Source organism: Chiloscyllium plagiosum, unplaced genomic scaffold (genome assembly GCF_037043375.1).
Source record: "Chiloscyllium plagiosum isolate Xiang-an unplaced genomic scaffold, Cpla_swu_hap1 HiC_scaffold_6, whole genome shotgun sequence".
NCBI lineage: Eukaryota > Metazoa > Chordata > Chondrichthyes > Orectolobiformes > Hemiscylliidae > Chiloscyllium > Chiloscyllium plagiosum.
In genome coordinates, this window is record NW_028270144.1 from 58,143,330 (window position 1) to 58,156,154 (window position 12,825).

The 12,825-nt window shown below is 41.4% G+C and overlaps 1 protein-coding gene across 1 annotated transcript in view; it reads right to left on the reverse strand.

Annotated features, from left to right (window-relative positions):
• mtnr1bb (melatonin receptor 1Bb) overlaps positions 1-12,109 on the reverse strand; it is a 54,973-nt gene extending 42,864 nt beyond the window's left edge. The window contains exon 1 of the mRNA XM_043692692.2: positions 11,935-12,109. Within this exon, the coding sequence (XP_043548627.2) occupies positions 11,935-12,109 (175 nt within the window). The remainder of the gene's footprint in view (positions 1-11,934) is intronic.
• Positions 12,110-12,825: the final 716 nt, after the last annotated feature.

The window sequence follows — 12,825 nt, forward strand, 5'->3', positions numbered from 1 at the left end:
AACTTGAAAGGGTTCAGAAAAGATTTACAAGAATGTTGCCAGGGTTGGAGGATTTGAGCTATAGGGAGAGGCTGAATAGGCTGGGGCTGTTTTCCCTGGAGCGTCAGAGGCTGAGGGGTGACCTTATAGAGGTTTATAAAATTGTGAGGGGCACAGATAGGATAAATACACAAGGCTCTTCCGTGGGGTGGGTGAGTCCAGAACTAGAGGGCATAAGTTTAGGGTGAGAGGAGAAAGATATAAAACAGACCTGAAGGGCAACTTTTTCAGCAGAGGGTGGTGCGTATATGGAAAGAGTTGCCAAAGGAAGTGGTGGAGGCTAATACAATTGCAAGATTTAAAAGGCATTTAGATGGGTATATGAATAGGAAGGGTTTGGAGGGATATGGGCCAGATGCCAGTTGGACTGAAGGGTCTGTTTCCATGCTATACATCTCTATGTCACTATGATTCTAAGTAACCTTATATTTCTCATTGTGGCTCTCCAGTGGCTGGGAAATGTTTGGTGTTGTCACATGAAAAGTCATCTGGATGGGCATATGTATAGGAAGGGGCTAGAGGGATATGGGCCAAATGTTGGCAAATAGGACTAGATTAATTTAAGACATCTGGATGGCATGGACAAGTTGAACCAAAGGGTCTGTTTCCATGCTGTACATCTCTATGACTCTATGACTGTATGTATCCTTGAGACCTTATTTGGATTGAGGTGACCTTGAATTTGCTCCTGAAATGGTATAACTGTTAATCTGAAGCTTTCTTTACTTTGGGGGTGTACAGAAGTGCCTGCCATTGGCAAATGTAAAGTCATCAGAAAATGCATTCTGAACAGCACAGGAACAGGTCCTTCAGCCCATAATGAATTCTAATGTGCTGCCTTCACAACAGGCAGCATTGTCATGATTGTCTATTCTGCCCTATGCCTGATTCTAGATACAAGTTCACTCTGATCACAGTTACATGTAAGTAAATCTATCAGTCATTCCCCACGCCTGTCCAACCTGGCAGAGAGACATTTTCCAAATTGAAGCTCAAAATATCCAATCAGTGACTGTCACATCCTGAAATCAAATTAAAAAAATCTTCAAAGCTAGCTAGTGAACTATTAGAATTAATAGAAAGAGGTAGATGGTAACCTTAAGCTGTGGGAAAGCTTATATATTCCAATCGGCTGGTCCCTCAAATCACCATAGCAACATCCAAATTTGGGTAACCGGATGTTGGTTAAGAGTTTCTTTCTCTGTTGAATTTATCTGCTGATGTTGCATAGTTCCCCCACCCCCCCTGTAAATTTCAGCTTCATTGTGATTACATGCCCACACATCTGATGGCCCAGATAATTTGATGCCAAAGGGTCATTTATGAATGTAGACTGGAGGTGCTTGTCCAGGCCATGCAGAATCCAAGACACAGCAGGATCTGTGGGAATTGCTTGGGAAATTTAAGATTCTGGTGGGCAATTCCTCTGTGGCTGGAACTCTTAAACAAAATCCAACAAAGTCAGAGAATTCAGAAGATTCCAACTCTGTGCAGTTTAATAGCTACCTAAGAAAGATTAGAGGGTTAAAAACCTACTCTAAATCCTGAGCAACTATTAACCCGAACATCTGAATCACCAATTCATGGGCTTACTAATTTACCGACTCACTACTCACCTTTCCAATTACATTGCACCAACACCTTACAATGTCCCAGACCCTTGATATTCACATCCCCAACCAAAATCACCACTCATCAAAAATAATTCCACTATCCCCATCCTTCATGGACCTGACATCCCTGAAGCCTTGACTTCCAAATTGATCAGAACCTAACACACCCAATGTTAGCCTGACCTTGTCCTCGGACTTGACACTCAACAATGCCAGCCTGATTCCCCACTGATAAAATGCCTCAGTGCCTGACCTGACAAGCTCTTCCTCAATGCAGAACACACTGCTAGCTCCCATCCCATTGGTCTGACATCCTATACCCAGGTGACTCCTCACTGCCTCATCCTGGTGCTAGCCTTAACATTACCCCTTCCAAACTAAGCCTATCCTAAGTACTCTATAACTTACCCAGCACTCTGGGACCTATCTGACTACTTACTTGGCACCCTCTATCCCTGGAATCCTACGCCTATTTCACCTTACCACTATGGAGGACGGAAAAATTTCTGTCTGTAACAGCTGCTCCTTTTTTGAGGTATTTCAGATGTTGGAGGTGATTTCCTTGAATTCGAAGAGCAGCAATTAATGTTTTATATGCTGTTACATTGTTTTGGAACTTTGGAGAAAAAAATGTCAAAACAACAGCAATTTTAAAAGGGAGAAGAACAGACAAAGGAAGCATGTGGTGAGGTCAGTGCAGGAGAAAGAGAGAGAAAGAAACCCACATTGCTAACAATTGCTGCCTTTACTGTTGAATTCAGGCATTGCTGGACATTGGAGTGTGTCTGGAAAAATTAAAAAAAACAGTGAACTTCACAGCTGATCTTGGAGGAACCTGTCAGGGAGCTGTCACAGCAGAGAAGTGGAGATGTGGATTTTAAGCGTGGCCTTAAAATAAGTCTGCAGTAGTGAGTAGAGTGGGTTCTTTCTTGATTATATGTTTTATTGAGCTATGTCTCTTGGCTTATATTTTAAGTTTAATCAAGAGTATTCATTTAACATGGAGCTGTGTTTTGTTGAGAAATAGACAGTGCTATTTTCTGGGTCTGTAGATTGAAAGAAGCAAAAATGACCTTTAGGAGAGTGACATGCTCTTCTTGTCAGATGTGGGAGTTTAGGCAGAGTTTACAGGTTACTGAGGATTATATATGCAATAAATGACGTTGGTTGTGAATCCTATCGGATTGAAAGGATCGATTGGAGAGGCAGTTAGAGGCAATGAGGAATCGACAAGAGCAAGGGGATATGATGGATGGCAGTTATAGGAAGGAGGGAGGTCTCAGATACAGTCACATAGATGGGTTAACTCCAGGAAAGGTAAGAGAGGTAGGCAGTTAGTGCAGGAGTCTTCTGTGGCAATCCCAATTTCAAACAAGTATGCTGTTTTGGAAAATGTAGGGGGTGATGGATTCTCATGGGAGTATAGCATGAACAGCCAAATTTCTGGTATTAAGACTGGTTCTAATGTAATGAAAGGTACGTCGGGTTCCAAGTGATCGATTGTGTTAGGGGACTCTCTAGTCCAAGATACAGACTGACGTTTCTGTGCTCATCAGTGAAAAATCAGAAAGGTGTGTTGCTTTCCTGGTCCCAAGATCAAGGATATCTCAGAGATGGTGTAGAATGTTCTCAAGGGGGAGAGGGGATAGCAGGAGGTCATTGTATACATTGGAACCAACGACATAGGAAGGGAAAAGGTTGAGATTCTGAAGGGAGATTTCAGAGAGTTAGGCAGGGATTTAAAAAGGAGGTCCTCGAGAGTAGGAATATCTGGATTACTCCTGGTGCTACGATCTTGTGAGGGCAGGAATAGGAGGATAGAGCAGATGAATGCATGGCTGAGGAGCTGGTGTATGGCAAAAGGATTCCCATTTTTGGATCATTGGAAGCTATTATGGGGTAGAAGTGACCTGTACAAGAAAGACGGATTGCATCTAAATTGGAAGGGGACTAATATATTGGCAGGGAGATTTGCTAGAGCTGCTCGGGAGAATTTAAACTAATAAGGTGGGGGGGGGGGGTGCGGGGTGGGTGGGAGTTAGGACCCAGGGAGATAGTGAGGCAAGATTTCAATCTGAGACTGGTACAGTTGAGAACAAAGGTGAGTCAAACAGTCAGGGCAGACAGGGACAAAGCAGAGAACAAGGTAGGACTGATAAATTAAACTGCATTTATTCAATGCAAGAGGCTGAGCAGGGAAGGCAGATGAACTCAGGGCTTGGTTAGTAACATGGCTCAGGGATATCATAGCAATTACAGAAACATGGCTCAGGGATGGTCACGACTGGCAGCTTAACATTCCAGAATACGGATGTTACAGGAGGGAATGAAAGGGAGGCAAGAGATGAGGAGGAGTGGCGTTTTTGATAAGGGATAGCATTACAGCTGTACTGAGGGAGATATTCCTGGAAATACATCCAGGGAAGTTATTTGGGTGGAACTGAGAAATAAGAAAGGGATGATCACCTTATTGGAATTGTATTGTAGACCCCCCCCTAATGGTCAGAGGGAAATTGAGAAACAAATTTGTAAGGAGATCTCAGTTATCTGTAAGAATAATAGGGTGGTAATGGTAGGGGATTTTAACTTTCCAAACATAGACTGGGACTGTCATAGGGTTTAGATGGAGAGGAATTTGTTAAGTGTGTACAAGAACATTTTCTGATTCAGTATGTGGATGTACCTACTAGCGAAGGTGCAAAGCTTAGCCTACTCTTAGGAAATAAGGCAGGACAGGTGACTGAGGTGTCAGTGGGGGAACACTTTGGGGCCAGCGACCATAATTCTATTAGCTTTAAAATGATGATGGAAAAGGATAGACCAGATCTGAAAGTTGAAGTTCTAAATTGGAGGAAGGCCAATTTTGATGGTATTAGGCAAAAACTTTCAAAAGCTGATTGGGCGCAGACGTCCGCTAGAAAATGGGAAGCCTTCAGAAATGAAATAACGAGAGTCCACAGAAAGTATTCCTGTTCGGGTGAAAGGAAAAGCTAGTAAGTATAGGGAATGTTGGATGACTAAAGAAATTGAGGGTTTGATTAAGAGAAAGCAGGATGCATAGTAAAGTATAGACAGGAAAGATCAAGTGAATTATTAGAAGAGTATAAATGCAATAGGAGTATACTTAAGAGAGAAATCAGGATGGCAAAAAGAGAATGAGATAGCTTTGGCAAATTGAGTTAAGGAGAATCCAAAGGATTTTTACAAATACGTTAAGGACAAAAAGGTAATTCGGGAGAGAATAGGGCCCCTCAAAGCTCAGCAAGGTGGCCTGTGGGTGGAGCCACAGGAGATTGAGCAGATACTAAACAAGTATTTTGCATCAATATTAACTGTGGAAAAGGACATGGAAGATATAGAATGTAGGGAAATAAATGGTGACATCTTGAAAAATGTCCACATTACAGAGGAGGAAGTGCTGGATGTCTTGAAACACATAAAAGTGGATAAATCCCCACGACCTGATCAGGTGTACCCTAGAACTGGGCAGCAAGGTGGCACAGTGGTTAGCACTGCTGCCTCACAGCTCCAGAGATTCGGGTTCAATTCCTGCTTCAGGCGACTCTCTGTGTGGAGTTTGCACATTCTCCCCGTGTCTGTGTGGGTTTCCTCCGGGTGCTCCGGTTTCCTCCCACAATCCAAAAAATGTGCAGGTTAGGTGAATTGGCCATGCTAAATTACCCGTACTGTTAGGTGAAGGAGTAAATGTAAGGGAATGGGTCTGGGTGAGTTGCACTTCGGCGGGTCGGTGTGGACTTGTTGGGCCGAAGGGCCTATTTCCACACTGTAAGTATTCTAAACTCTGTGGGAAGCTAGGGAAGTGATTGATGGACCTCTTACTGAGATATTTGTGTCATTGATTGTCACAGGTGATGTGCCAGAAGATTGGAGGTTGGCTTACAAGGTGCCACTGTTTAAGCAAGGTGGTAAGGACAAGCCAGGGAATTATAGACCAGTGAGCCTGACATTGGTGGTGGGCAAGTTGTTGGAGGGAATCCTGAGGGACAGGATGTACATGTATTTGGAAAGGCAAGGACTGATTAGGGATCGTCAACATGGCTTTATGGATGGGAAATCATGTCTCACAAACTTGATTGAGTTTTTTGAAGAAGTAACAAAAAGGATTGATGAGGGCAGAGCGTAGACATGATTGTGAACTTCTGTAAGGCATTCGACAAGGTTCCCCATGGGAGACTGGTGAGCAAGGTTAGATCTCATGTAATACAGGAGAACTCACCATTTGGATACAGAACTGGCTCAAAGGTAGAAAACAGAGGGTGGTGGTGGAGGGTTGTTTTTCAGATTGGAGGCCTGTGACCAGTGGAGTGCCACAAGGATTGGTGCTGGGTTCACTACTTTTCATCATTTATATAAATGATTTGGATCTGAGCATAAGCGGTATAGCTAGTAAGTTTGCTGATGACACCAAAATTGGAGGTGTAGTGGACAGCAAAGAAGATTACCTCAGATTACAGTGGGATCTTGATCAGATGGGCCAATGGACTGAGAAGTGGCAGGTGGAGTCTAATTTAGATAAATGTGAGGTGCTGCATTTTGGGAAAGCAAACCTTAGCAGGACTTATATACTTAACGGTAAGGTCCTGGAGAGTGTTGCTGAACGAAGAGACCTTGGAGTGCAAGTTCATAACTCCTTGAAAGTGGAGTCGCAGGTAGGTAGGATAGTAAAGAAGGTGATTGGTATGCTTTCCTTTACTGCTCAGAGTATTGAGTACAGGAGTTGGGAGGTCATGTAGCGGATGTACAGGACATTGGTTAGGCCACTGTTGAAATATTGCGTGCAACTCTAGTCTCCTTCCTATTGGAAAGATTGTGAAACTTGAAAGGATTCAGAAAAGATTTACAAGGATGTTGCCAGGGTTGGAGGATTTTAACTATAAGGAGAGGTTGAATAGGCTAGGTCTGTTTTCCCTTGAGTGCGGAGGTTGAGGGGTGATCTTATAGAGGTTTATAAAAGCATGAGGGGCATGGATAGGATAAATAGACAAAGTCTTTTCCCTGAGATTGCCGTCTCCAGAGGTAGAGGGCATAGCTTTAGGGTGAGAGGGGAAAGATATAAAAGAAACCTAAGAGGCAACCTTTTCACTCAGAGGGTGATATGTGTATGGAATGAGCTGCCAGACGAAGTGGTGGAGGCTAGTTCAATTGCAGCATTTGAAAGGCATCTGGATGGGTATATGAATGGGAAGGGTTTGGAGGGATATGGGCCAGGTGCTGGCAGGTGAGACTAGATTGGGTTGGGATACCTGGTCAGCATGGATGATTGGACTGAGGGGTCTGTTTCCATGCTGTACATTTCTATGACTCTATGTACCCAAGCTCAACACTCTTCTTGCATATTTCCTTTTCACAGGAACTACCAAGATGGCTGACTGTTTTTCTGGGGATTTAAATCACACAACATGGCACACTGCCCAGTACAAAAGAGGATGTGGTTTCGACAAAGAATTTCTTCACTGCTCAGTCTGTAGATATCTGGAGAGGTTTATAAGAAGAAGCCCCCTATCAAATAAACTCAAGTGCAGAAGACATCTCAAGATCAGTGGCTGCATTTTAGTTTGATCAGGGATGAATATCAAATGTTTGATATTTATCTGAATATCATGGCTAAGTTGTTATATTGTGAGAGGATCAATGTGGAGTATTTAAAGACTTGTGTGTAGAATGCATATAGCAGTGGATTAGTGCTGTAAAGTCAATCTTGCTGAATAATAAAGCATAAATGGGGTGGCAAGGTTAGTACTGCTGCCTCACAGTGGTAGGGACTTGAGTTTGGTTCCAGCCTTCGACCACTGTCTGTGTGGAATTGTATGTTCTCCCCATGTCTGTGTGGTGTTCCTCTGGGCACTTTGGTTTCCTCCCACAATGCAAAAATGTGCAGGTTAGGTGGATTGGCCATGCTAAATTGCCCATCGTGTGGAGGGATGTCCAGGCTAGGTGCATTAACCATGGGATATGCATGGTTATAGGAATGGGGTGGGTCTGGGCGGGATGCTCTTCAGTGGATTGGTGTGGACTTGATGGGCTGAATGGCCTGCTTCCATACCGAATGGATTCTATGAGATCCTTTCTGCAAGGAACATAGTAGGAATGCTGTCTCATTGGAGAGATAACTGGTGATAGTTTAACTTTAAGATCATCATGCCTCAGGTAAGGGGAAATGTTGAGAAGGAGAGTTCTTTAGAGTAACCTCAGCCAGTGCAGAAGTTAAAGCCATGCGGTTAGCATTACTCTGTATCACAAACCAGCTGTCCACCTATTTGAACCCCAGGATCATAATACGAATTATGGGAGAGATGAGAATGGCAAGGGAGGGGCAAAACACTGAATTGTATGGTATGAGAGAAATATCATCAACAGGATACAATTCCATGGTTGGGCATGATTGGAATGTTGCAGCAGAAGTAGGTGATATCATGGAATTAGTGAAATGAGCAAAAATGGTGGAAACAACTATTTGATACAACATAATGTTTGAAAGCTATTCTTTGTGCTCAAAATGAAGATTTCCTTGATTTTATGAGAAAGACTCATAAGAGGGCAAATATAAGAATAAATTAGCATCAGTTGTATAGATTTGATAGATAGCATTTGTATTCTCCAGAATTTCTCTACAGTTTAAAGAACATAATTTATATTTCTCTGTACTTTTGACTGTGTACTGAAATGGGGAAAGGTTGATTGTTAAATAAAAAGGCAAGCATTGTGCTGCACATTTTAAAATAATCTACCTGACCCACGAGACTATTTGTTTAAGCAGTGAAGGAAGTGACTGTAGACAAACAGGAGTCATGGGAGATTTAGTCAGCAACAATTAACTGATTAGTCTGTGGTGTGTTGACTCTTGACAAAAGCCTTCTGCCTGTCTTCACAACTATGTTTTATTTCGTCCCAACTATGTAATTGGCTCCCAGGTAGCTAAATAGCTGTGGGTGTAAATGTTTGGGAAGAAGCCATTTGGCATCTGAAAAGGATAAAAACTACTTTCCACTGCAATGAAAAAATACCTCAAGCCTGAAAAAAGCCAATTTATTTCCCCTTAATTTACTGTAAGCTGTGGCTTTTAATCAAAGACTTTATAAGTATGAACTTGTGCCTCATGCAAACAAATGATAGTATCTGGAGAAGGAAGATGGAGGAGCAACAGGTTCTAACAAGCCAAGATGATCATCTCAGTGAACTGCATGGATAGGAACTGTTTGCCCATAAAACCTATGTTTTGTTTGTGTCGGCAGTGGGATTTTTAAAAGAAGGGGGTAGGCTTTAAACTAGCAGAACCATATGTTGACAATTCATATTTATTTATCTGTAGCTAGCATCTATTTATTTATTATAAATAATAAGTTTATTATAGTAATTATATTTATTATTCCATAAGTTATATTATGTACTGTATAGAAACTTGGCCTCACCTTTCTAACAAGCTGATTCCAAATAACAGGTAAATTGAGTAATTTTGCAAATGGCATTTGCATACAGTCTTTAATTTTTGTGATGATTCTAAGAATAAAAGAACTTGATTTTAAATGTGCTACACCAGTGAATTGTAGCAACAGTCAAACTGCTTGAATGAGACATTTTCATTCTGTGAAAATGTTTAGTGAAAGATTAACTCAAAATTCTGCACTTAAATACTGTTGTAATGAAGATCGTAATCTGATTTCAAATATTTTGCAAGTGTCAACCAGTAAAGTATGGGAAGTCAATATATAAAAAGCTCAAAGCAACATAAATCTATTTACATTAATAAATTTGGCATTCTGTTTTCACTGCAAGAAGTATGTGCCAGGTGAATACAACTAATGTATGCATGAGATATTCATGTGATATATACATGGAATTGTATAGGTACGTGTATATAATATGTAGGGTACATAGGAAGACAAGCAGAAAACCAAGCGAAAGTTTTAAATTGACATGCACCTAGAAGACAGGTGTGAACCACAACAGATGAAATATTATCACAAACTGAAATGGATGTTGTGTAATTGCCTACAAAGATTGGAGAGGATGACTTGGTATAAAGGATATGTCTGTCAATGAATCCAAGATGTCTTTTTCATCTTACCAAACTTTTCTAATGCAAATTACAAGTTGAGAAGTATAGATACAGGAATACTTCATTCACTTTGGTATAATATGATCTTTTTTTTCTACTCACATACCATCACCATAATTCAATCCATGAAACAACCCAAATCAGAAAAGTTACAGGATGTAATTAAACAACCACAATTGTACAAGGCACTGGAACAGTGAAATGACATCTGAAGATATCAGGAGAGGGAGAGACCAGATTTACCTCAGAGGTTGGATAATGACATAAAAATTTCCTAAGTTTCAAAAATATTGTTAGTTTATACTGAAGTTGATGAAATATCTATGTAAATGTGTGAACAGGCCTTAAAATTCAAATAACACAAATATCTGGGAAAAATATTTATTTGATTTGTTAATAGAACAACATTAGGTAAAATATATTAGGTAGGTAATTGTTTAAACATTTTCACTGTCTTATGAGGCATATTTTGTGTTCCAATTATTAAAACCTCAATGATAATACATAGAGATAATCTAGAGTTATCTAGCACAGAAACAGACTCTTCAGTCCAACTCCTCTATACCAATCAGATATCCGAAACTGATTTGATCCAACATGTGGCCCATATCCCTCCAAACCCTTGACATTCATGTTCCCATCCAGATGCATTTTAAACATTCTAATTCTACCTACCTCCACCATCTCATCTGGCAGCTCATTCCACATACACACCACTTTCTGCATAAAAAGATGACCCCTCAAGTCCCTTTTAAATCTTTTCTCTCTCACCTTAAACCTATGCCCACGAGATTTGGACTAACCAGCCTTGGGAAAAAAGCCATAACTATTCACCCTATCTACGCCCGTCGTGATTTTATTCACCTTTATAAAGTCACCCCTCAGCCTCCTACATGTTCAGTTGAGAGACCAGAATGTGATTTAATTGTCTGTTAGTGCCTGCTATGTTCCCTCCTATATCAGACCTATCTGGGTACACCCAAACTCAATATGTTTTTATTCTTCATGATGAAGAAGCAATTCATAGTTACTTGACCTTTCCTTCAGGTTGGTTGATTGCAGATCAAGATTTCGCTATATATATGACAAAATAGCAAGAATTGTGTTCGAGCACTTCATGGTACTGCATGGTAAATTGGTAGCCACTCAGAAGCATACTGAATTTCCACATTCAGGTTTTGTTTTGTGTGGCGTTGCCTACTTTCGTGCCAAAGAGTGGGAACTATAGCATCTGATCAATGAAAGGTTGCTGCAGAAGAGTAAGGTTAATGGACCGGCAGTAAATTGTCACAATTTGAGGTTTCCGCCGACGTATTAATTTAATTTTACGAGTTATGTGTCGATGTGGTTGCCTAACAAGTTGTAAACATAAATCCCATAGCGTTAAAAAGGAACTCTCGGAAGTTTTAATAATTTGAGACACTATGAAAACATTCGAACTAATCTTTCACAGTTGGAGGAGGGTGAAAAGAATTAGGGGCTAGAGTCAGCGAAGCATTGCTGGGATATTTTTGTTAATACTCTAGAACTGAACTAAACAATGACCTCTTTATTCTACTCTCCTTTGCTGGATCCTTCAACATGTCCCGGTAATTTTGGAGCTGTTAGAGTACAACAATTTGGTCTGTCGTTATTTACACAAATTGTGCATCGGGGTTTTTTTTTAATGTTAGCCAACTCCTGACCAGTTGGTAAAAGAAACATAAAGAACAGCAGACACTGGAATTCTGAAAGAAAAACAGAATATTGGAGAAACAGCATCAAGTCTGGCAGCTTCTGTAAAGAGTGGAAAGAAGTGATTATTTGAAGCGCAGTGACCGTTCGTCAGAACAATGGTCACGATTGGAAACGTTAGCTGTTTTCTCTCCACATATGCTTCTCCAGCCCTCGTTTTTGATCCTGATTAGAGGTTTCGGTCAGTCATTGTCAAGTGACAGTTAACATAAAACAACGATTTGTCTAATTTTACTACAGCAGCTGTTGGTCCCTTGACAAGTGCTTAGTCCTTACAAGTTCGATCTAAATTCAGAACGTCACCTGGGTAAAATTTGTTTTAAAAATATAGTCGACACTGTCACGTTGACTGCGGTGCACGAAGTACTGAACTCTGTGCAATCTCGACTGCACGAAAAACTGTTTCACATGACTTTTGCAAATGAAGTCGGATACAAACTTGCTGCGCGTTAAGAGAACCGTTTGACTTACCGGTATTTCTCAGCTTTTTATTCCTAATGACCGAGACAATGACTAGGAAATTTCCCAGGATGTCCACGGCGGTGGTGAAGATCAGCACGCTGGACAGCGCAGTCACTGTCCAGGCAGCTCGAGAACTCCCTCCCAGCACAGCCGAGCCAGTCCGCATCGACACGTTTTCCGGCATGATCGGAACTTATCGCCCACTCATTTACGAACGGAACGGGTTAAAAAAAAAAGTCGAACTGAATCTTATAGAAATAACCAGATCTTTACTGTGATATTGCCATATGGAAAAGACTAACTGACTAACCCGGTTAGAGTGGCGAAGTTTTTAATGGATGGAAATCTATTATGCATTCTAGTTATGCATTCACTATTGATCAGATCGAAGTCGGCATCCACATCTTTTATCTCTGCCTTCCGCACTTTCTCGCTTTCTGCCGAGAAGCAACCTCTCGACCTGCTGCCAGAATGATGAATTAAGGGCATAGGCCAGCTGATAGAATAACTATCGGAAGGGGGTCAATGATCAAACGGCGAGTTGCACTGGATAGGGAAATCGCTGGAGGCGCGAAGACTCATCCCATGGGGGAAGGATTGAGGTTGGAAGGGCGAGTCCGAGCTGAATAGGGCTGTCAGGCTCAAGTCTGACCCTATTGTGTCAACTACAGTGATGGGAGCTCTCTGCACATTAACACTTCAAATACGAGATCACGATCTTAAAGACAGCCACTCCACTGCAGCCACATTAGTTATATAATGAGAGAGCTGCGGATAGTAACTTAACGATGTCTGCCCCAGTAACATTGCCAGGCCACATTTAGTGGTTTCAACCCGACAGCCGCGCTCCTGCTCAGTTAGAGAAACAAAGCACGTCCAATGGCAGAAATCCTATTTTGA